The sequence below is a fragment of the Haliaeetus albicilla genome, chromosome 17 (assembly GCF_947461875.1).
Source record: "Haliaeetus albicilla chromosome 17, bHalAlb1.1, whole genome shotgun sequence".
NCBI classification, from domain to species: Eukaryota; Metazoa; Chordata; class Aves; order Accipitriformes; family Accipitridae; genus Haliaeetus; species Haliaeetus albicilla.
The window spans coordinates 56,517-82,647 of NC_091499.1; the positions used below are offsets into that span (position 1 = coordinate 56,517).

The 26,131-nt window shown below is 39.5% G+C and overlaps 1 protein-coding gene across 1 annotated transcript in view; it reads left to right on the top strand.

The window, feature by feature from the left end:
• The window catches only part of ZNF451 (zinc finger protein 451), a 44,806-nt gene extending 23,038 nt beyond the window's left edge, over positions 1-21,768 (top strand). The window contains 9 exon segments of the mRNA XM_069804560.1: positions 258-340; positions 342-365; positions 367-407; positions 948-2,602; positions 3,724-3,858; positions 7,862-7,992; positions 8,904-9,090; positions 19,233-19,307; positions 21,483-21,768. Of these exon segments, the coding sequence (XP_069660661.1) occupies positions 258-340; positions 342-365; positions 367-407; positions 948-2,602; positions 3,724-3,858; positions 7,862-7,992; positions 8,904-9,090; positions 19,233-19,307; positions 21,483-21,535 (2,384 nt within the window). The 3' untranslated portion in view covers positions 21,536-21,768.
• Positions 21,769-26,131: the final 4,363 nt, after the last annotated feature.

The following is a 26,131-nucleotide window of genomic DNA, read 5'->3' on the forward strand; positions in this document are numbered from 1 at the left end:
AAGTAGAGTCAGTCACTAAGTATGAAAAAGCAAGATGCCCATTCGAAAATGAGATTGTTTACAGAGGTTTAAAAAATTAATGCAGTTTTACTTAAAAGTTTCCATTGCACAATTACCGACTCAGCTGACACATGGTAACTTGCTTTCTGAACCCGTGACAAACGAGTACAATTGTAACTAGGTCATATCTGAGAGCAGATGTACTATGAAGGAACTCTTTAACGTGTGGTTGCACTTTCTGCCATTCCATACTGTAGATGAAATGAAGGCTGGCCTTCCTCTACCTTTCCCATCCTATGCAAAGAACCTTCTGATATCTCTGTGCAAAGAGGTCCCCTATCCAAGTGAAGTGTATATCCTGCTACCAAGATACTACGCTCGCATATGGAATTAACGGCTCATTTCAGGTTTGTGAGAGACAGCTGTCTTTATAATGTGAACATCCATAGGCAGACGTGTTCTTAGTGGTGCTAGTGGATTTCAGGGCATCTAGGACCATCTGAATGTTGACTTTCAGAGTAAACTATCAAAAACCCTGCCCCCTTTCCATGTCTTTTACCCTGCCTTGCCCCACACAATCCACTGCAGAATGCTGATTGATGTCTGTATCCTTTTTGTTGCTTTCTGTAACAGAACAACAGAACTTGGTCTCTGTTCCACCTTTTTCTAAGTTGGCAGCATTGATTTCTAAAATGTCAACAACATAAGCATCAATCTAAGTGCTAGTTTTGGAAATTAGCGCCCTAATTCTCTTAAAGTTGCAGAGCTAGATAGGCATTGCATGTTTTTGTTGGCGAGCTAGTAGGTGAGTTAAAGTATACAGAGGACACTATTTCCATGGACTAATTGCTGTAGCTACTAGGTAATATTTCAAAGTAAATCTGAAAGTTTAAAAATGTTTCAGGTTATGATATAACATCTTTATTATTTTTTTTAATCCATTCTAGAACACGTTGTCGTAATTCTGGGCCCGTAGCACTGTCAAAGAAGAGCATCTCCCAAGTTGCAGAGATATTTAAAACAAAAGGTCACTGTGAGAACTGTGATAAACTGTTTGCTGATAAGAATCAGATCACCCAGCATAAGCAAACCACTCAACATAACATTAAAGTTCTTACTACAATGGAAGAGTCCATCTTGATGTTCTGTCATATCAATGGAAAAAATAAAAATCAGTCTCATTTGTGCCATATTGTGGATCGGTCAAGACCACTGCTTAAAAGACATTTGACTTTGAATGAGTCTACCAGTGAAATGGGGTCTATTCCTTCAAAACGGAAGAGCGATTCAAAAGATAAAAATGAAGATCATGTAGCAAACCAATGTCAGGGCAGTGCTTGCAAAGTAAAAGCCTGGTTTTGTGAATGTCTTCAAAAGTTTTTTACAGAGGAGTCAGTAGAAAAGCACATTCTATCTGCAAATCGGATCTGTCACAAGTGTGCTGTGTGTGGAAAGCTTGCTGAAAATTCGAGCATTATCCGCCTGCATATGAGTCGATTCCATGGGGGAGCACACTTGACTAATTTTCTTCTCTGGTGCAGAGCATGCTCTGTAGATCTCCTCAGAGAAGAGGATATTATGGGACACGTGAGTGAATTTCATGGTGGACATAGTTACTATTATGAGCAAGAAGCTTTAGAAGATGAGCCTATGCCATCTGCTTCTGACGCAGCATGCATTTCTGCAGGTGAAAGGAAAGACTGCATAGCTAGTCCTATGGAACTCTCCTCTGAAAAAAGTCCTATTCTGGGAAAATGGCAATGCCACATTTGTGAAGAGATGTTTGAATCTGAAGAGAGCGTTAAACAGCATTGCATGTCATTAGAAAGCCATGCATTTCACAGATACTGCTGTGGCTTATGCAGAAATCACTTTCGGAAAGTAGGAACACTACAGCGACACTTCCAAGAGCATCACAACCAGGAGATACAGACTAAATACTTCTGTGGCCTTTGTGGTAATCTCTTTTTTGACACAGAAGAAGAATTTCTAATCCATTATAAGGAGATTCATAGCATGGACTATGCATTTGTGCCTGAGCAGATGGAAGTATCAATAAAAAAAGAGGAGGACTTCCTCCCAGTAGAAGAAGGAGACCGTTTAACCTGTGGTTGCCGGACAACTTATGTCTCCAAAGCAAACAGGAAGCACGATTATGGGAATTGTCAGAAAGCCATGCTGCAAAAAGGAAATTTATGGTTTCGATGCTGCTTCTGTTCTGCAACTGCACAGAATTTTGCTGATTTGAACAGTCATCTCAGCAGTCACACGTCACTGAAACATAAGGGAGAGATGTATGTTGTTAGATGTGCTGCATGCAACAAAAACTTTGACGATCTTCAGAGTGCACATCAGCACTATCACATGAAACACTGCTTCTTGCAGAAACCTGATCTATCAAGTCTTGCATCAGAATTGGAAAATACAGTATTCAAGTTCACAGCAAGTGGGGCTTGTGTGGACAGAAGACCTCACAAACTAAAATTTCAAGCATCTCCATCCAAGACTCAGGAAAGACCACAATCGTCTCCTCTGCAGGGACCAATACAGGGAAAGAAAGAAAAAAAAGAGAACTCAACATACTCTGAAGAACCTGGTGAAGGTTTGTAGACTTTTTTTTTTTTTAGCATTAGAAAAATGTTGTTGTCTTTAACACACTCTGTTTCAATGTCAGTGCAAGTATGTAGCATACCATTTGCCTACATCCGGTCTATAAATCAGCTCAGAATTTGATGTTTGTTATTTCTCAAAGCTGCATTTTGAATTCTTGGTATTTGAGTTTCCAGAACTTGGACTCAACAGTTTATTGCTATATGCCATATGCATGAAGTCTTCAAAAAACAAAAAGTAGGCAGATGTGGGAACCCTGGGACTGAAACATTTAATTTTCAAATTAGTTGGGAGCATAATTTGGTGTTAAAAGGAAGAGGACAATCAAGGACCGCAAACAGAGATCTGACTCCTAGAAACGTAAGAGTGGTCTGTAATACTTACACATTCAAGAGAAACTTGCCTCCTTTGTATGTGTAAATATTTATGAACCTGGTAGTACTTTCTGTGTGGGCAGTCCTATTATAACACCATCTTCTCAGTTTCCTTAGCTTGCCAAAAAATAATTTTGGCTGAGAATTTATAGTCTCATTATGTATTAGGCTTTTTGCCTTGAGCATGCAAATACTTTTTTTTTACGTTCATGTCACTTCTAAGAATGACAACAAGAATGCTGAAGGTGTACCTTGTGTTCAAAAATTGGAAGTGTTTTTAATTACTCATGGTGTCATAATGCTTTTGATTAAAAGGTTGACATTTATGTTAGATATACAGCAAAAAGTATGTCTCTAAACAATTTACGTGCTTTTATGCATGTAAGCAATTAAATGTTACAGAGACTTGCCATAGTCGGGGGTGCACAGCTGAATGTTAAATGGACTATTAAAATGTCTCAGTGCAGGACAATAGCTTTCTGTGCGTACCACAAAACTATCCAGCTCTATGCCATCATATAGCTAGATTCTACTTTCTTTTGTGTGATTTGTGTGTTGCTAAATGCTACTTCAGTTGATTTAAAAACAATGCAATCACCAAATACGATCATGTTCTATAACTTTTATCTTATAGAACAGTTGAATACATGAATTTTCAAAAGCATATCTTAAGCTGATGTATGTTGGTTGACCAGAAAGTCAGGTGAACTTTAAATGCATCCTTTTTATCCCATTGAAGATGGTGAACTTCCTGATCTTGACTACCTGAGTACCATGACTCATATTGTGTTGGTGGATCTGGACAACTGGGGAAGCTTATTCACGCAGCTGCCAGCTAACCTGAACCAAGGGACATTTATCTGGGGCTTTCAAGGTAAAAAGCGGTTGAAGGAAATACAAAGATAAGATTAAGAAGTCTACACAGATACTTGAGCAGAGATTCTTTGAATCTGAGAGAGTGAAAGACAGGAAGAAGCAGCCACAAGGGCTTCTTAAGTCACAGTGTCACAGGCACCATGTCATAGAAATGTTCTTGAGCTTTTCTAAGTCAGTCTTAACCTCCTCTGCTCTTATTATTCCTTGTAGAATATGTTCCAGAATTGCTGAACGGTTTAGGAGTCTTTCTGGCTTACCTGCTGAACTTACTCTAGGCTGTATCATACTAGGTTTTTGTAATTATCAGGACAGCCGTAATACTCGGAGATTATTTTCTTTCTAACTCCCAAGTCCTTGACATGTTCTTTTTCTTTTTAGTTTCAAAAGGCATGATTTTACATTCTTGTACTTGAATTTTGTACTGTCTCTGGGTCGCTCCTTAAAGATGTCCGTGGTCATCCTGCATATCAATAGGTGTATCTCACATCTGGAAGATACCAGTAGTGGTACAAGGTGATTGATGGAACTTGCAGAGTTATGGGTTTGTAAGAAAGCTTTTTGTGAAGTCTACCAATAGCATCCCTCTAACTTGATACTTTTCCTTACCTGACTGTTCTTGAACCAACTTCTTGTCCACCTCATGCTTTTTCTACTGTTTTTCTCTGTATATGCCTTTATAATTATTTTGCCTCTGGTACATTGAATACTTAGTAAAACCTAGATAAGGGATAGTTTCAAAATATTTATTGCCTGAAACATAGGCATCATCTTAGCAGACTCGTAGGAATTGTCAGGTGTGTTTTACACTTGGTGGACAGCACTGCAGTTCTTCACTTAATGTTCTTGATTATCTCTTCCTTTAGAAGATAATCAAGGGCATCCTGAAAGCTGAGAGTTTCCATTCTGCTGAGGTTGGACAGAAAGGCTTGTTGATGCCTGAATCTTTTTTTTTTTTCCTCTTAGAAACAGGTAGTCCAGTTAGCTGATGAAGGCAGAGCAAGTATGTCTGTTAATGTAAAGTATAAGTTCTTTAGCTCTGCTCCTGGACCTGAGTGTAATGTCTGGTTGTTAGGAGTTCTGGGGACAAATCCTCTGGTCTTCTCTGTTAAAGCAAGTTAACGGTTCAGGATTTTGTGTTCTGCTCAGGCTTTACTTCTGTATAATTGCCTGTATTGTCATTACCTACCATTTGGCCTCTCTGCACAGTAACAGTATTCTTGCGTACATGCACAAAGCCACAGAAAACACTGATTTTGAGGGTTGAGATTATACCTAATCATCCTGGATTTCTATTCCATCCTTGCTGCCTGGCTACTCCATTTATTTATATTCTCTTTTCTGTATGGCTGAACAACCTGTTGTTTGTTCTTACTATCTTTTGTGAGGCTTTACCCAGCTTGACTTCTGGTCAAATTTCACTTCACCTCTGCACTTCTTGACTTCTAAGGCTATTGTGATTTGGGGTTTGGTTGTGGTTTTAATTGCTGAAGGTTTTGTGTTCATTTCTATAGTTATTCAATCCACTTGGCCTTGGAGAAACATTTTTTTTTCTTTTTCTGCACATAAAAATAAGAAACTATTAGGAATCTGACTTGAAGAAATGTCAGGCCTGTTTGACGTCTGAAGTCCAAAGCTACTCCGTTGTGTTTTATAAATAATTATTTAGTAAAGAATAATTTTTCACAGTTATATCAAACTTTCCCCACTTGAATTCAGACACTTGCTTTCAGTCTTACTTTGTTATTCTACTTAATTGACTCAAAACTGGTTTGTCATTAATTGACCCAAGTTTGTCTGTTATGACAGAGTCTTCTGTGCTGTTTTTCAAGGTTAAAATGCCCTGGTTTGATTCAGTAAGAAAAAATTGATTGAACTCAGAAATGCCTGAACTGTATTGTTGTCAGAAATATCTCTTCGCTGACCTATCTGAGAAATAATCCATAGTACAGTTTTAGTGTTACTAATCTATTGTTAATATAATAATCTTACCCAAAGGTATCTCTGTGCTAGCTATGACACTGTGCCCAGGGATGTTCCAGACACAGGCACCTGCTAGCACAGCCCAGCCCACATCAGTGCCACTCAATTTCTTGCTCCCCAAACAGGGCTGCTGCATGCAGGCTGCCTCGTGGGAGTGGCTCCTGGAGCACTTGAACTGAAAAACCCATACCGAAGAGTAAATGGTGATTAAAATGGGCCATATTAATATCAGAGAACACTTCATCAGTTTATTAGCATCAACTATATTGTTACAGAGCCTGGGAACACTAAGGCTCCCAGGCACATCTGGATTTATTGTTTTAGGTGCCCTCTCATAGTAGTGGTTTACAGAGTTATTTGATACATGCTGTTCTTGTTTGTTTAGCCTGTGAAAATGGCGACATCCCTGTCTCTTCTGATTTTTTTTTTTCTGCATTTCCCAAACAACGTTTCCAATTTGTTTTTTATTATTATTTTTATATGATACTTTTGTATTATTTCTGTTATTCCTATTGCTAATACAGCCTTAGCTTTGCTTTGAGTTCCTCCATTGTATTGTCCCTGCTCTATATTGTTTCTGTTTTCAGATATTCAGTTGTCCTTCACCCATTTGTGATCTAGGTCTGCCAGAGTAAATACGGTTCTGTCATTGTTTTCAGCTGTCCTGGTCAAATGTTTATGTTGCACACTTATGCAGCCAAAAGCCAAGGTTAGTGATTACAAGTCGTGACCAAGGCTGTCACAACAGATGTGAATGACTTGCAAATACTTTTTTTCTCATGGACAGATACCCCTAAATCATTTCTGTGTAGTCTGTTACTAAATCTTTGAGCTTTGAGATAATTTTTGATACCGTCTTATAACCATTAGGCTGGAAAGGGGGGGGATGACACAAAAAAACCCAGGAGAAATCTACTGAAGATTGCTTCTACTTCTTTGTTGGACTGGGTGTGGGCAGGTTGGAATACACAATCCTCTACTGCATGTTTACTTGAGCCTTAATTTCACATGTTGTCACGTGAAGTGCCATTAATGACTGCTTTCACTTTCCATTCAAAATCCTTTCTTACATCCAGACACTCTATCATCTGGCAGAAAAAGCAACATTTTTTTCCTCCCCATTGCAGACTCATTATTTCTTCCATTATTATATTCTTGGGGATGTCATGAAATTCTTATTTACTCCCTTCAAATTGTCCTTCAGTTGTTTGTCTTTTTATGTTGTCAGAGTAACTCCAAGTGCCTCTGTTTTTCCCTCTCTTCTCAAGAGACTTGCTGCTTCTTTCTTTCCCCTTACAAGCTGTTTCAGCCTGGTATTATCTGTAGCAGGCCTCTTACTTGGTTCATCTCTATTATCCAACTGTTTTCTCAGCCAGTAACTACATGTTTTAGGATACTGTTGAGAAAATTCCTGCACTTATTATTTTCCCCACTTGTAGCGTCATTTTGCTTATCCTTGACTGCATCCAAGTGTTTGTCAGGACTCCAGCATTTGTTTCAGCTGTTGCTTCAGTTCTTGTCAGAACTCTTTAAAAAGAGGATCCGTGTGATGTGTCAGGCAGTTACAGAATCTGGTGGAAATAACCTTGGGCATTACATTAGTACAGGATTCCCTAAGAGAAGCATTTCTATTATTGTACTATGCTCCCAGAGCTCCTCTGCTTCTGCACATTAACCATAACTCTGCTTAAAACTAAAAAAAATACGTTCTTATGTCTAAATGCACATGATATCTAGAAGATAAGTCTTTCAAGATTAGCAGAAAAATTCGCACAAAATTGAATGAGAGGCTTTGTGTAGGATCAGGCTAGCTACTTTTTCCTTTTTTGTTTTCTAACCCAAGAACAAGGGTTCTTTCGAGATTTTGGTTATATGTTTATTTTAGCTTTTGCATTGGTCAAAATAAATTCTGTCTTTAAAGCCAGATTTATCTTTGCTTTTGCCTTCTTGCATTCTTAATTCATGGTGGCATTTCTGGTTTTTGTTTGTTTTCTTTTTTATTTTTCTTCTTCACTGTTTAGGAGGATACAGCAACTGGAAACCTCCAGTGCAGTGCAAAATTTACAATTATCTTAAGAGGATTGGATGTTTCTTTCTTCATCCACGCTGTGGTACCAGAAGAGAAGCAGCAGACTTTGCTCTCTGTGTTCATGTAAGTTAGTGCACACTTTTATTGTTGTGTTTCTGTACCCAGAGAAGAGTGACAGATGATATCTGCTGTTGACATCAAGTACTAATTACAGATGAGATTCTCAGATTCTCTTCATATGACTTCTGCATCCTCTAAAAAGAATGATAAACCTGTCAGTGAATTGAGTGGAGACAGCCTGTTGAGAAGTGATTTACCTTTTTTTTGCACCCCCTTTTTTTGCACCCCCTTTTTTTGTGCCCCTTCCCCCCCTTCTGTTTCAGAGAAATGTAACTTCTGCCTCTCTCTTCAAGTAGCCCAAATCTAGAGCCATCTTTAAGCTGGAGTTGGATGGGTGCTAGTTTCAGAGACCCTGTTGGGCTGACAAAGAGCAGTCCCTCTGTTCAGTAGACTTAGGGCTTTGGCTGGATTGGGAGGGGTGCAAGTGAAGGACAGGAATCTGGGATGCCATGGGGACTCATGTTTTTAATATGGTGCTTTATGAGTTAGATAAAGCTACTTGAGGATCTAATTAGTCAATCTAATTAATCAAGGTATCATGATATGTGTGTTTTGCAACAGTGTTTTTATGTTACATTACACTTTTTTATGATTCTTAAAATGCTCTGCACAGATGACTTGTTTTATGTAGAGATGGTTCTGAAATGCTGCTTTTTAGGAATTTGTTCCATGTTCCATCTGTACTGTTCTGGTAGCCATTTCCTATATCTGTTGTCATATGTATAGAATAAACGCAGTGTCAAACTGTTGAAATAGTACCTTTCACAGTGGTATAACGTGCATTGGACCATAAAAGTGGTGATACAGAAGTGTAGAAGGCTTTCCTATGAAGACCTGTCTTACAAAAAGCTAGCCAAACCCCATGAGATAAAAACATAATCTCGGTTCAACGTTTGTCATTTGTTCCCGTACAGGCTGGTCGTCTGGATGAGCACCTGCCCAAGCAAATTCCTTTCACCATACTTTCTGGAGACAAAAGCTTCCTGGAACTGGAAACTCAATTTAAGATGACCCAGCGGTCAGCTCGCATCCTAAATCCTCACCACATTGAAGGAGACATGATGTGTGCCTTGCTAAACAGCATTTCAGACACCACAAAAGGTAGAAAGTAAACATTAAACACTATCTTGCCAGTAAACCGGTAGTTCTTTCCAATAAAAGAATTGAACATGTGCTGGTAACACAAGCTGTTGCTTGATGCTTCTTGTATTGTACTGGTATTTCTATGAAATATAGATCAGAAAAATCAATTTGCTTGGGGCAAGCTTCGAAACCAGACTTAATTAAGCATTTTTATTCAACATGACAAACTCTGTCCTCCCTGTATTCATTATTATAGGAGAGACAAACTGTTGTTTCAGTCTGAAAACTCCTTTCTAGAGCACTCTCGTGCATATTTGTCAATATGTACTCAAATCTGCTTTGCTTGATTTGTTCTGGGTCTGAAACAAACATGACCCTGCTAAAGCATCATTACTTCCCCAAATATCTCTGCCTATTTTAACTCTGATTGTCCTCCTCTTTACTCCCAATCACTTGATAAGTGTCTTCACTGGTACATGGCTAACACATCTATTTGGAGGAAAAGTATCAAGGAAAGCCTTTAAGTTCTCTGGAATGCCATATTCTAATTAATGGCATGCTAAAACAATCACGCTGGTTTTATATAGGATAATCAAAGAGGTCTGAGCCAGCTCATTTTCGTGCAAAGGATACCGGAGCCAAGGTGAGTTTTAATACTTCTCAGTATCTAAAAATATCTTGGAAGTAAACTTTTCCTAGAAGACCTGACGTTTCTCTGTAAACACATTATTGCTTTTCCTGGGTTCTTGTTGTGGTTTGGGGTGCTTGTAAATTAAGTGCGTATTACAGAAAGTTGTTTCTGAACTAGCCCTAAACTGTTTTCAGAAAAATACACTGCTAGTCTTGATGCAGGTGTATGAGAGCTATCACGTGGTACTCCTGCTCTACCAGGAAGATTGAAGTGGAGTGCTAGCACTACTGGTGAATTGGCATCGATCGATTAGAGGGAAAAAGAAAGATAGGATAATTAAATGGTTTCCTGAAAAAAATGATCTGTGGTGAGCTGGGATTGATTTATGTGCTTCTGATACTGAAAAGGTGCTTACAGAGTTTTCTGGCTACCCCAGGCATTTGCTGGTCTAGATTTTTTAGCTGGATTATGGAGATGTGATTCCCAGCCAGAGGCAGCCATACCAGTAAAATTTCTTGGCGTAGTTAATTATAGAACTGTCACCTTTCACTGGTGCAGGTGATTTTGCTCAAAGGGGAAGATTGCTTTTCTCCACAGTTGTCCATAAAGCTACACATTGAATCATTGTATTCCCACTATGAATGTTTTCTTTGTAGAGTGTATTGAAATTCCTAGATTAATAGATCTCTTCTAATGTAATTCTAGCTATAATTGTATATTAATGCAGGAGGCTGTTTTTGCTTTGGGAGCTTTGCATGGTTTTGGGAGGAAGAGTTGGAAGAGAGCTGGAACTTGCAAGCAGTCAGTTTAAGTCAATTCAGCTGTAGGGGCTTCCTTTCTTGTACAGTTTGTTGTGCGACTTAACGTTATGAGACAGTGAGGAGAGGGGAATGACTGTTTTGCTATGTAAGGGTACTCTAGCTCCCTGCCTGAGTAGTTTGGCTAGGATAGCTTTATTCACGGGGTATACTGGCTCAGAGGTGATATCTTTGATCTAACAATTTTCTGTGTATAAATTATACTCCAGGTTTGGGGTTTTTTTTATATTGGATTTGCTTTCAGAAGTTTCCTAATCTAACCCTTCTTTCAATGTCCTTTACTATGTTAATATTTAATGTACTATTATGGTGATGGACTCTACTGAGAGGCCCTAAACCTCAACTTGCTGGCTCTCTGATTGTTGTGCATCCCACTTAAGTTATGCATGCAGTTGTTATAAAAAAAAAAAAATAAAAATACTTTGAGCAGGAAAGTGATGGAATTGCACAAGTCCCTTGGCTGTCAGCGTTCCCTGGCAAACTTGTAAGGAACAGAATTGTCTTGAGGCATCCTTGGTCCCCTTTTCCAGTCAGTGTCAGCAGGGGGCGGACCAAGACAGTGAGAGCCGCCGTTGTCTCCTGTTCCTGTATTAAAACAGGACATTAGAAAATCTTTTTTGCTAATAGGCCTATGTTCGCTGCGTGTGGGATGATGTTGTTACGAAGAGTCTATAAAGTTTTTTAAAAAGATAAAGCCACTGCGTAATACGCACTTCACTGTATGGCTCAGCAGCATCAGTAAGCATTTGCAAGTCTTAATGTGGCAAGACCAGTATCAGAGGGCTGAGATGGAAAGTCATGCAAGGTATCATAGGCTGGTACAACCTGTTGTCCTGTTACAGAAATGCAGCTGAACATAAGGAAATACAAACAAGATTTGCTTGCTTTGTGACTTTCTCAAGCCTATGGCTATTATTCTGGAGGGAGAAATAAGTGAGAAACAGTTACCACAGAGAATTGTGTTGAAAAATAGAAGACAGTTGTTGGTATTGGATGAACTTCAAAATGAAAAACCTGTTTCCCTGAATCGCCTTCACAGAGCTGTCATTAGCTTGTGAGCAGCTGGATTGTGTTTGTATTGTGGCAATCTGACAGTTGCACCTTCTGAACCATTTTACTATGTCAGCAGAACTGCTGTGGGAACTGTGGTACATGCATTCATTTTAAAATAAATAAATAAAAATAGAATTTCCTGCATATGTTGATATACAGGTATCGACTGTATGTTGCCTTAGGAGACCATTGGCAGTAGTGAATGCATTAATTTCCTTTTAGGTATGAAAAGAGTAGGCAAGACATTTATTCTTATTTGCTCTCTCCTGCTGCTAAACCTGAGTTCATAAACACAGAAGGTTTTTTTTTCTTTCATGCTGAAGGCACAACACAAGATGTACAATTCATGCATGTTAGAGTGGTTTGAGAAGGGTAGAAGAGAAGAGTTTTCCATGTCTCCCTTCGCAATTCCTTTGTAAAGAAAAGTTTGTAGCATGCAGAAAAACACCATTATTCCCTTGTCTGTGTCTTGACACTTGATATCTAGTCATGACAGTACTGCTACAGCTTATACTTTTAATGAGTGCTGGACAATGTTGAGGGCAAAGCTGATGGTAGGTTAGGGGTCATCATGTCCATCCTGACACTGATAGGAGTGCCCCAACTTCTTAGTTGACAAAAGTGATTTGTGTGTAAGTTGATGGCTTTAGCTTAACTGTATTTCTCAGTCATATTCAAATGAGATCCTTTATTGACTGAGCTTTTAAGTAAAACAGACTTTTTTTAATAATAAGAGGACCAAATTTTCTGGAGTATTTCTCCTTTCTTTTAAAGAGCCAGGCTGTTTCATGAGACTGTCAAAATCAATGGTAAAGTGATGTACTATGTTGTCTGCCAAATAGCCACTGCACCTCTTCTATGATGAATTAGGTTCATTTCCACTGTGCTCAAGTGGAATTGTCAGCCTGCATCTTCAATCTGCTACTATTGCCTGAAGTGTTTACATACTACTGCATATAGCTTTTATGATAGTTTATATTTGGAAGAGCAGGATTTCAGTTCATTTTGATGAATGCTGCCAAGTTTCCTAGTTCCCACTATCCCAAAAAGCTTTTGGTTTACATAGAGCCAACAAAAAAATTTAAGAGGAGTTAAGAATTAATTTACAGTAGAAATTGAGAATAATTGCTTGCCTTCTCAATGGTCAAGTTTTCATGGGTGTTGAGGTCCATCCAATATGAATACCACATCTGACCCCACCCAGTCTCTGCTTTTTTCGAACCTTCAGTTAACACAGACTGCACATGACTGAAGATAGGTCACAGCCTCCAGCCCCCGCTGTCCAAAGAGACTGAATGTGAAGGGCATGAGCATCTGCAGTGTGACGCACCATGAATGAATGATGGTTACTCTAGTAAGAATCTATTTCTTTATATACACTGTTATTACAGTGGCCACAGCCTATTGCAGTGGGGAGTGATAAGAAAGTCACCCTTGAGTTGTAACCGTGTGTTTAGCTACAACAGGAAGTTATTATTGGCTTTGGTATGTCAGTGGCATCTCTTGTGTGCACCTTTTAAATATATGCATATCCCCTAGGGAGAAAGCAGTGTATTAAGACCTAAGATAATGAGTCTGAACAAGAATTGTAGCCAAGTGGATGAACTGGGAAGACCTCAGATCATACAAAAAAATCCTCAAGGTTTAGTTTAATCTGGTTGTGAATTTTAGAGAGGTGTCTAAGATGAAGGTTAAATGAAAGCCTGAGTGATCACCATGGTATTGGCCACAGTTTCCAAAAAACGCAATTGGAGGAGGGGGAGGGATTGAGAGCTTTATTTTTAGTCATGCTACACTTGAATGAACAGATGAATGAGTATCTGTGGGGAGAGAGATATAGAGTGAAGCTTTAATTTGCATGGAGGAAGAGAGGTCTTGTGTATTTGTGAACCCTCAGCAGGGAGCAGCTGTACTTGCATTTACAGATGATGTTACCTTAATGAAGAAACAGAGATTAGAGCAGTAAGTATTGGGGAGGAGTATGTGGGGAGGATCCTCTGGGGACATATTGGAGAAGGAATAAAGGAAAGGATTCTGGAAGCCAAGGAACAGTATTATAAAGGCAGCGTGATCACACATACTGAACGTCATTGCTAATGAAGATAAGGATGGGGTACTGATTTTAAGTTTTTGGTTAAGTAGTCACTAGGATCCTAAATGAGGTAACTTCAATGGTATCCTTAAGGTAAGGTAGCACTAAAACTTCAGACATCAACTGTAGAAGGAAAAGGGTCAGTAGTTAGAGAGACAGTGAGTTAAGTGTGATACTAATTTCACCGTACATTGGGATGGGAAAGAGAGGATGAGATTGAGAGTTACAGAAAAGACTAAGAGAAGGGGCATTGTAGGAAAGAGAAATGGAGGTAGGGTGTGGGACTGTACAATGTGTGCAGTAGTCAGGAGGTGTGTTAAGAAGTTGTATGGCAAGGGAGGACAGTTGAGGCTGGGGAACGGAAATCGAGTCTCTGGTGAGACAGGAACCAGTAAACCTGATGGAAATTAAGGGGATTGTGGTAACTAGGGGGGGTTGCAAGAGGAGAGGATCAGCTATAGAGTGGGGATTATGCTGAGCCATGTGGGCAGCTAACCCAAATTCAAGCTGTGGCACTTTGATGTCAGGACAGTGGGTGGCGCTTGCATTCTGTGAAAGTTTACCAGTCTCTTCCCAGAACGGGTTTCTAGGAGAAACTTGCCAAATGTCAAAAAATCACCATATTTGCTCCCATCTATAGGGTTAATCTTTCTGATCTCTGTGTTCTATATTCATCCAGAATTTGCTTTCCTGTTTTTTCATTCTTCCAGCAGGAATTTGGCAATATGTGAGGGCAATAGTGAGCAGTAGGATTTCCTTGAGAGAATAGGTACAGTCAGAGTTTCTTAGCTGTTGTTTATTTAATAAAATGTACTAGAGAAGAGGCTATATCTTAAGATCTCTTGGCTGAGAAACCGGGCAGTTGCTTTTCCTCTGACCCCAGGGGAGTTGGGAGCTACAGAACATGCTAAGCATTTTAACAAGAGAGACAGGACATGCCTGATTTCTCTAAATTAAACGTTCTCCTTCACTTTTCATCATCAGAAGATGCCAGCAGTACCACAGGAGTATATGCTGATGAAGTGATGAAGGGCTGGATGAGCGAACGGTGAGGTGGATTGAAAACTGGCTGAATGGCCAGACCCAGAACATGTTGATCAGTGGCATGAAGTCCAGTTGGAGGCCAGTAACCAGCTGTGTACCCCAGGTGTCAATACTGGGTCTGGTCTTTTTTAATGTGTTCCTTAATGACTTAGGTGGTGGGGCACAGTGTACCCTCAGCAGGTTTGCTGATGACACAGAACTGGGAGTGGCAGCTGATACACCAGAGGGGTTGTGCTGCCATCCAGAGGAACCTTGACAGGGAAGAAATGTCCTGACAGGAACCTCATGAAACTCAACAAGGAGAAGTGCAAAGCCCTGCACCTGGAGAGGAACAGCCCCAGGCACTGATATATGCTGACCAGGGGTCAACCAACTGGAAAACAGCTTTGCAGAAAAGGACCTGGGGGGCCTGGTGGACACTAAGTTGACCACGAGCCAGCAATGTGCTCTCATGGCTAAGAAAGCCAACAGTACCCTGGGCTGCATTAGGAGGACTGTTGCCAGCAGGTTGAGGGAGGTGGTCCTTTCCCTCTCACTGGTAAGGCCATAACTCACTCAGCACTGGTAAGGCCATAACTGTCAAGTTCTGAGCTCCCCAGTACAGTATCTTTTTGGTAATATTCAAAAGCCATCTGGACATAGTCCTGGGCAGCTGGCTCTAGGTGATCCTGCTTAAACAGGGGGGCTGGACAAGATGACCTCCCGAGGTCCCTTCCAACCTCAGACATTCTGGGATACCTGCATGGAGTATATTCTTAATTGGAATCCACAATCTCCTTGAGAGCAGAGTTCAGTCACAGGGTACAGACATGTTATGAGCAACATTAGATCAAGCACAATGACCTCTCCCATGTGGAAAAGCAGCCTGGTGTCTTCTGAGTTGAAAATGCATCCGTCCAATTAGTTGGCCTTTCTTTCTCTTTGGTTGACAAGTGATGAGTTCCACAATGTCCTGGTTTTGGCTGGGATAGAGTTAATTTTCTTTCTGGTGGCTGGTATAGTGTTACGTTTTGGGTTCGGTATGAGAAGAAAGTGGATAACAGTCTGATGTTTTCAGTTGTTGCTTAGTAGTGTTTAGACTAAGTCAAGGATTTTTCAGCTTCTCATCCCCAGCCAGCAAGAAGGCTGGAGGGGCACAAGAAGTTGGGAGGGGACGCAGCCAGGGCAGCTAACCCAAACTGGCCAAAGGGATATTCCATACCGTGTGAGGTCATACCCAGTATATAAATTGGGGGCAGTTGGCCTGGGGGGCGGGTTGCTGCTCAGGAACTAACTGGGCATCAGTCAGCGAGTGGTGAGCAATTGCATTGTGCATCACTTGTTTTGTATATTCCAATCCTTTTATTATTGTTGTTGTTGTCATTTTATTATTGTTACTGTCATCATTATTAGTTCATTCCTTTCTGTTCTATTAAACTGTTCTTATCTCAGCCCACAAGTTTTACCTTTTTCCTTCTGATTCTCTCCCCCACCCCACTGGGCAGGGGGGGAAGTGAGTGAGCAGCTGCGTGGTGCTTAGTTGCTGGCTGGGGTTAAACCATGACACACACTAATAGTTCTTGCTGTCTAGCCCCTAATGAAGCTGAATTCCTGCCCCCTGCCCCCTTATTTGTTGGAGCATTTCTGCCTACAATTTTTGCCTGCAGGCAGCTTTTCTTCTGACTGTTACAGACTTATTCCCAATTCCTGTAGAGCCATATCAGAACATCTTAAAATTCTCATCTTTACTGCTTTTGTGCCTTTAGTCTTTGCTCTGTATAGGTTTGGGGAGGGTAGGGGCAGGGGGAAACACTGAGAACAAGCATAACCGTGTCTTTGTTTCTGGATAAGGAAGGTCTCAGTGTAATTTGAGATACCTGACAAGCCTTTGTGTGAAAACCTCCTAAATAAGGTTTGGCTTTTTGTTAGCCTCTTAATAGGTTAACTTACTAACTCAAAGATTTCAGAAAAGCCACCACCTGCCTCCATGGGAAGTTGGATGTATGTTAATACAGTTAGGTAGAGGGGAGAGAAGTATTGCAAATAATGACCAGTGAAGGCAGAGTGTTGCTTATGAGGCTTTGCCAGATCAGTGAAGGCAGAGTGTAGCTCATGAGACTTTGAACATGCTTCATAACTACATTTGACTGTGAGCTGATTTTTCTTCCCCCTCATCAAACTAACAGAAGATCATCAGTACTAATTATTTTAAAGTTTTATAGTTTCTGGCAGTGAAATGTTCTTGTCTTCAACCATGCTTTAAGCAAACCTGTTCTCTGTGGTAACTGTCGAGTAGTATTTAGTTATTGCATATCAGGTGCAGTGATAAATCATGGTGCAGGCAGCTTGTTTTAAAAACATTTAAATGTTTTGCATGCTAGTTTGCATATACCTCTGTTCCAATATGAGTATGTACCCCATGTTATTACAGTGGTGTAATTAAGGTGGTCTGACTAGCAAAACATTTTGGCAAGGTGAGGCCTGCATTAATACATAAGATGAATCCTAAACTTTCTTAATGAACTAAAATAATTCTATCTACAGATCCTATTTCAGTGTTCATAACTGTCCTAATTGACAGTAAAGTCAACTTAGCTGCTGATCTGCTGTATTCTGAAAAGCGAGTGTCAAGCTGGCTTGTTGCCTGGGTCAGGGGAGCCAGGAGTAAGGTGGAAAGTGCTGTCCTCTAACGGTGTGTCAATAGGTTGCCATCATGGCTGCTTCTGTGGTGAATGCTAACTGACTCTATAACCCGTTCCAGGAAAGTTGACTTCTTTAGGTCATATCTGGAAGAAACTCCTGGATTTCTGGCTACTCCTATCTTCTGCTGTTTAACCGTCTATGCAAGATGCCAATCGGGAGAATATTGCCTTGCCCATTTGGCTCCATCTTCTGTCAAGTCGCCTAAAAAATCCCCACAAACCTACAGAAAAGTGCTCTTAATGCATTTTTATTTGAAGTGGTAATAAACCAGAGACCCTCTTGTACTATGCGTTACTGCTCACAAGAACTCAACTCTTCCTTTATACTTATGCCAAGAAATGAGTTAGGAAGTGATTGCTTCAACTGTTACACCTCTAACAGATACAAAACTTTTTAGAGCAGTCTGAGATGTTTTCCAGGTTGGAAGATTAAAAGGATGGTTAATAAGGGAGAAGGCACTTGTGCAAAGCCTTTTCCCTTCCTTTCATAAGTGAGTATAATGGCACTTTTTTGGGTTTTGTGTTTGCTTTGGAAGATGATGTGAAAAATAGTATCTCTTCTGCCCAGAGATAGCAGGCAGCTCCAAGACAGGATTCACAGTCTGCCAGGTGACTGGAGAAAGATCATTTTAACTGCAGTGTATATCCAGTTATTTCTGGCATCTTTGTGGGCTCCTGATCTCTGTTTGATACCAGCTGTTGGAGTCTGTATTCCTGGAATTGGGAAAGTCAGCAAGGTTGCTGTTCAAACAAAGTATATGTGTCAGAGGTTTGAAACAAATTTTAGCAAGTGTACCTGTTACTTTGAATGTCTAACTTGGTTCATGTAAATGCCAGATGTCAGACAGTCAGTAAATTAGATGTCCATATGGGAATGTTCTTTGCTGGTAAACGTAATCGGAAGTACATTGGTGTACTAATAAATGTGATGACTTGAAGGGAAGTGCTTCTGTTGATATGACCGTAGGAGACCTAGTTGATTGTGAATACTATAAGACCTCATTACAGTGACTGTCTCCCAAAATAGCAATAGCCTGTAGCATGAGAATGAATACATAATGTGACTCATTGACTTCATTTTTTTTTAACATATAGTTTACTGAGACTCTGTTTAAAACAAATGGGAAAAAAAAAACCAACCCACCTTTGGTACATGAGTCCCTACTAGACACTTCAAAACAGAGCCGTCATTCTGGAACTGGAAACCAGCCTCATGAAGAGCATTATTTAGAAAGGGAAAGGTGGTGGAGTTTTGGCTGGGCTTGGCTATAGTGAGTTAGCAGATTAAACTAAGTGTATCGACTTTTTTCTTCTGTGAGACTTGAACAACATCTGCTGAATTGCACTCCTCAGTTGAGTTATAGCACTCCATTGTCCAAATGGAGTATTTAGGCAACAAAATACAGCTAAAATCATGTGTAGGCAGAGACACTAATAACACTTCTTCCCATAATTAAATCCTTGATAGATTTTGTAGAAAGTGAGTAATGTCCTTTTTTTTTTTTAAATAACTGAGTATTACAAAAAAGCAAATGCAGTAGACACTAACAGTAGCTTCTGCACCTATTATTTCTTGTTACTGCTTTAAAATAATATAAATTGAAGCAGTCTGCCTCTAGATTTTGGGGAGAAAGGGGAGAAGATAGCTGAAAAATAACTGTCTTGAGTTACTGTCTTAAACTACCACTGTAATGTATTTTTATCTTGATTTTCAGCTCATAACAAGCGTATTTCTTCAAATACAACCTACAATGTTGTTACAGTATGAGGAAATGCAAGAGGGGACTGTAACTTTTTTATTAGAACCAATGTGTAATTTATGTTTCATTTGTGCATTTAAGGTTCAGATAGCGAAGAGGATGAAAATATCAGACTAACAGTGAAGAGGAGCTTAGAAGAAACAAAGAAACAGGAAGGTCTGTTAATTTTTACTTTTCTGTGTTCAAGAGTGCTATTAATTATGGAAGATATAGAAACTAAACTTACAATCAGTTTTACGGCAAGTGACCTCTTATGAATACTCTCTAAAATCCGCTGGACAATCATGAGTAGTTAAGAACACAGTGATGAGTTATAAATAAAAAATAATTTCCTAACCTGAAAGGTGTGCCAGCAGACTCGAAGTCTATTTTATTGGTGCACCACAGGGTATTGTGCAATTAAAAGACTTGACTGAGCTCACTTTGTACCAGTTTAATATGACTGTGTTGACTCAGAGTAGAACTGCTGACTAAATAATTGAACTTCTGAATAAATAGTTCAAAATAAGGTATTAATATCTCAGCAAAGCATTCTGGTTTCCTAAAAGAGCTGTAGATCTACATACAAGTTCGAATCAGCAGCACAGCTGTCTGCTCACATCGTATCTTATTTGAAATTGCTTTTATCCTTTTGCTGTTGTGCTTAGTTGGTGGTGTTCATACAATGTAATCATTAATTTTTGGTGACAGACTACAGTGCACTTCGAAAAGAATTTGTTGTTTAAAGGCTTGACTCTGCCTTTCCACTTGATGGAAATAAAACGAACTAAAGAAAATCAATAAATAATTTGTACACAGTCAGTGATGAAACTGATAACTGAATCCTATATTCCCAGAATTTATTCAGTTATAAATTTACCAACTGTTATTAAATAGTTACTAAATGTCCAATGTATTCATCTACAGTACTGAAAGTTTGCCACGCTCAGGTCCCCCTAGCACTGGGTACTGCCATCAGGGATAGCAGTGGCATTTGTTGCATACAGGAGGTCCCAGTTCTGATGCTGCAGCGCTGATGGCATCTGACCTTATGAAGCAGCCTGGCTTCAGCTGCATTTGTTGGCTGTGTGCGTGGTTGATGGCAGTTCTATCATGGGGTAAGAGGGATTAAGGAGGCAAAATCAACCCCAGAAAGGGGTAAAAAGGAAAAAGCACTAGCAGCTGCTGGAAGAGGAGAAAGCAAAAAGCAAGTGTAGGACGCAGAAGAAGCTGCTTCAGCAGCGACAGGAATAGGGGACAATCCAGGTATCGCTGTGGAGCTAACTGCATGCCAAAAAGTTACCTCTTTTATCAGTAGTACCAGATGTTAAAATAAAGTCCAGGTGAATGAATACGGCTCTGCTGACATGAGGAAGCATTCTTTGATACTATTTCTGTTCCAAACATAGGCCTTGCATAAAACAGCCCAACAATAGTTAAAGTTTTAAATTCTGTTAATGTTAATAAATACAATTATTCTGTTTCCTTTGTCATAAGAACAGACAGCTTTTTTTTTATAGGATGTGCTTGTGTCCTCCTAAAGCAGAATATGAGTAATTCAAGAATGACAAGTGTGTCTGAAAGCTGCTGTAATTTTTCCAACTATACTATTAGTATTAATATTTACTATACATATAACTCTTGTCTAACTTATATTTAATTCAATAACAGCAAACAATTAGTGCCCAAAACAACCTAAATGTAATGCAGACACGGAGTTTCTTCTTTGAGTATTTTGAAAGGTGTTTAAGGGAGGTTATTATAATAAGTCAGATGAGTGCAATGCAGTCTTCCCTCCCCACCATCAAAAATATTACCCCTCTGATCTAGACTATTCTTACTGTTGATATGACTTCTTATCTACTTAAGTCTGGCCTTCGTAGTAAGAGTGACAACTGTGGTGCCAAATTAAAATGTAGACGTGGGAGTATCTTCTGATATGGAACTGGAGTGAAAATACCAAAATGCTGTACTTGTTTTGTGTGTCTGTCTTTTTTGTTTTTAATACTTGGGTTTTCTTGGCCCATACATATGGGTTCTAATCTTGGTATTATTTTGACCAGTAAATATGTAGTTGCTTTATAGTCTTAAACTGATCATTGGGCTGCCCCTACAGTTAATACAGTGGAAGGTTGTAGAGGCTGTTCCTGTATGTTGAAGTGTTGAAAAGATAGCATGAGACAGAAAGAGGGAAAATAACTTTCATTCTGTTTCTCTATCTTTTTTTGCAGTCTGCTGACATGGCCCACAGAAGTAATTCATTGCTTTATGTAGTAATATTAATGTAATTGTGTTTATGACCAGTTACCAACCATAGTTTGAGATTATAATTGGGTTTTTGTATTTATACAGAGCAAGATGCAGAATTGGAAGAAGCTATCAAGAGAAGCCTTGAGGAAATGTAAATGAAGATACTTCAGTACACTAACACCATGTCATCAGAGCTGCTCACAAAAATGGAAGCTTGTTCATCTCTTCACAAAGGTTCAGAAATACCACTTCAAAAACAACGTCTGTATCTTGAATTGTTAGATTTATAATCTGATGTCCTCTGTCATGCTGATGAACAGCTGGAGTTTATGGATCTCTGCTGCAATACGTTGTGTATGATAAAAATAAATTTTTAAGCCTTTGTGTATTCTGTTTCTAATGGGTGATGACTTAAGTCTCTCCAGTCTAGCTGTATAAGCTGTTGCCTAATTAGTAGGCTGGTCTTACTAGGTATTTTGGGGTTTTTCGTTGTTGTTGTTTTGGGGTTTGGTTTTTTTTTTAATTGGTTCTTTTATTTAATTTTTCTGTCACAGAATGTCATTGTTGTTATTTACTTTTTCATGTGGTCTTAACAAGAGATAAAAATAGTAAACTCCAATTATCTCAGATTTGCCTAGCTAATCTTGTTATAAAGAGAAGCTTAGATCCCAGGTTTATAAATTGAACATATGGCCTAACTCTTGCCTGTGGCCAGTCTCACTTCATAGACCATACTTTTGTCTACGTCCTGTTTGTTATAAATGTCAGAATCAGGACCACAGGCTGTACAGTTAGTTAGTTAGCTTTATTTTTAAAAATGTGTATGTTTTTTCAATAGTAGCGTGGTAGAGTGTTGGATTTGATGGCTTAAACTTTGACGGGTTCAGTTCCTCTCCCTGATCTGAGGCTGGAACAACTTTTTAAGGGAACAGAAGCTAAATAAACTTTCTAGTTCCTGTTTGGAATAGATGTGAGAGAATTTAAGCTGTATGATTCCTAATATACTATTGTCTTTGCTCCCTCCTGTTCATGAAGAGGTGGCCTTGGATAAATGAATGTAAATGTGTTAATTATTTTTGTACTGTCCTTATATTAAGGTGAACAATTATTTCTGTGTTTAAAATTATCTATGCCACCTTTCTCAGTTCCTTTGTTTAAAAATACCTATGCAAGCTGTCCAGCTTTACCAGCCTATTACACTTCAGTTAATGATTGCTGTCAATCAGTAAGAAATCTCAATGTAATAAAATGCCAGCTTGATTTTTTTATTATTACTCATTAGCCTGCGAGTTTGCTTCTAACTGCTGTAAATCTAAATATTTATTATGCAAAGAAATACTTTTTGTGACAAGTAAGACAAGGAGAAGGCTAGATTTTTCTTATTCTCGATTCCTAAGGGAATAACTACAGCTGTGTGTCATCACGGTTAGAAAAGCTGGAAAATTGGCACTGGTTTATTTCCAATCATTCTGACATAATTGCCATCTCTGAAACAAATAGAATTAATGAAGAATCTAGTGAGTTGTCTCAGCGCTCATTAGCAGTCATGCAACTTGCCAAAACTCTTCAAATGCCAGAAATTAGTTTGGACACTTCCAGTGCATTTGACTCTGACACCCAAGTGTTACAGAGTGAACAGGACCTCTTAATGTTTCTTCCTTGTCCCTGCTGCTTGCTTTCCTACTGCAAATCTCAGATTAATTGCACTCCTCTTAAAATCTGGGTGTGTAGTTCATACTGCTGCTGAGCAAGCCCTATTCTGGAAGATTTTGAGTTGCCTTTAGCTACTGACTCAAGCTAAATCAGTTGCAGAATTTTTCACACCACGTTCTTCTACTAAAGAGTGGACAGAAAACAGTTTTCATCCTCAAAAACATGTCAGTCCAAATTATGGAGGCTTTTGGGCAGGTGGTTTTTGGTTTTTTTGGGGGGGGGGGGGCGGGGTTCAGTGCAGACCCTAAAGTTGCAAATTTATTTCACATGAAAAGATGTTTCAGCTTGAGAAAGTTCTTTGCTTGGCTCAACAAATGTTTAAAACCTGGGTAGATGGTCTTCTCCAGAGTCTGCTGTTAGATTTTGATCATGTGCTTTATTACTCATAACATTTTATTCCATCATAACTGTAAAGTTTGCTTGTACCTGATGGGCCATGACTTAATCGGTTGCATTAAAAAAAAAAAAAGCCACCATGTGTGCATATACATTCTCTGTACTTGGAGCTCCAGTTGCTAAACACGTTGTATTGGCCTCCTCATCCGCTTACCAAAACAAGTAAACAAGTAGTAGATCCCAACCACAGCTGCTATGGCTTTATAAAACAGCTAAATAGAGTTCTAGTCTCTGTATTCTTTTTATGTTAAAAGTAGTCTCCAGAATTATCGATGTCCTGAAATTTGTCCACATTTTCTTTGGTCTCTTTATGGTTCTCGTAACTCTCTGAAATTTTTCTTTGCAAAGTTTTCTGCCATCACAGGCTTGTGATACTTCTGTTTCCAGGAAGGCAGAGAAAATTGGATTCTTAAAACACTGCATGTACAGACATGTGACTTGTTACCAACATCCCATGGTACTGCACCTTGTTCTTCAGCTGGAAAAGGTGTCTTGTGAATGGTTGTGTTTCAGAATTTAATGTTGCTGGCTGGGCAGTCTTGTTTAACTGGCTGAAATTTTTGAGGCTTGCCCTGCATATGCTGAGAGACTCCTCTGCGTTTACAAGCACAACTTGTCTGTTAAAAGGAGCTTGCCCAGCATCCTTTGTGCTTGTACTAGAAGTGATTTGTCCTGCCCTTTTTAAAAGAATTTGCTTTTGTGGTGATGTTGGAGTTCACCCTTCATTAGTATAAAGTAACCCTATGGTGCTTTTTTGTATTTGTCTTTAAGGAGGAAAATGTCTAATCTCTACCTGGCTACCACCAGCTGTTAATGCTCTTAATTTCTGTATGGTTCACGTGTAAGTTTTACAAAACTGAAATCGCGACAAGTCGAGATTGGTACATGGCTCTTACTACTTTAGTGCTTTGTCTGCTGTATTCTTTAATATCACACAAAATCCCTCTTTTGGTCATATTCAGAGACAAGATGAGATGCCAAATAAGTCAGTGCAACTGTTACAAAAGTCACTGGAATGCTAAAACATTATGCCTGCCTGCCTGCTTCTGTAGTTTAATATAAAAAAAGAATTAAAAAAAAAAATGGGGATTAGCTTACTATAAGCTACTTGCTTTGTATGTGTTTTTGGGTGGTGGGTTAATTTTCTTAGCTCTTCAAGGTACACAGAAATGACCAAAATGACCACTACTGTTCCTATAGTGGTCACGGAATGCAAACATTTACTGAATCTTTACCAAATATGGTGAAGTTTGTAGAGGTATGATGTTATGCCGCCTTCTTTCTTAAAAGGAAAGTGTTCTATCATCTGTTTGTGCTGTCCTAGCAATGTTTACAATAACTGCTGTAAATTGGAAGGAGGCGAGGAGGATGGATGACGAATTGTTTGAAAATTAATTTAGAAAAATTGGCTGACGTTAGCACAAAGATACTTTCTGGCAATTCTTTCCAGCTAAGTAGCTTTATTAAAGTCTGCATCTGCATATTTCTTTGATGCTTCTAAACCTCTTCAAGTTTCCTGTAGAAATTCTTAATTCAGTTGCAATAATCTGGGTCAAATAATACGGTCCAAGATATTATAAAAGTGGATGTAAACATGTCATAAAATTTATGGCAAGGACACGCAAAGTGGGCACTTGGACGGCAACGCTCTGTGTGCATGGAAATGTAATGTGAAGTTCCCTTTGTAAATCTGTGTAAGTTCATTTTCACTGACTGCAGTATGCTAATTTCTGGGAGTCCTTCCATTTGTTTTTTTGGCTCAGAGCTCCATCGACAATCAGCCAAGCATCTGCAGCTGTACAGAATTCACTGGCTCACTTACTAGTCACTTTTCCTCTCTGTGGGAATGAACTGCTGCATGCCCCGAAATGCTCATACCAGCTTTCAGATTGCTCCTGAGATAGAGGACTTCATTCAGACTTCTGACAGGCTTGGGACCTCGGGGCTTGCCTACACAGTAAAATGACTGTGACATGTATAGGCAAACGCAGGGCTAGCTTTAATTAGCACTGCTAGCAATAGCAGTAAAGACACAGTAGCACAGGCTCAGCAGGTGCTAAGTGAGGGGGCAGCCTACTATGATAGCGGGTACGTATTTTGATTGAAAACATACCCTAAAAACTCGCGTTGGCCCATCTTTACTGCTATGGTTATGGTGCTAGGGAGCCTGCCAAGCTGGCTTTGGTTGGCTGGCCCAAGCCACAGTTGCATCCTTCTGCTATGGATGGGAACTGTTGTGTTTCCATAACACCTGCGCATAAAGAAGGTTCTTCAGATGAAGTTCCTGTAGGCGGAGGGAGAAAAATAATCTGGCATGGCATTTCTTGGGTGTGGACTTTCTCTTTGATCCTATTCCATGACAGCTCATGTATAAGCATTAGGGTATGTGACAAGGTTTGTATCAGGGTTTGGAATATGGCAAAGCTGGAACTAAAGTGCCATTTGGCAATGTGACAATTTGTGGTGCTTTTGGTGTAGATCATCTCCCTGGTTCTGGGACTTCTACAGATACATCTGACGTCTGAGACCTGGGAAGGTTGCTCTCTCTGCTACCTCAAGGGACCTTGTGTGTGTGAATGAGACTCTTCTACACGTTGCTTTGTTTTGCAAGTGGCACCAATTTTTTACGATGCTGCAGTTTA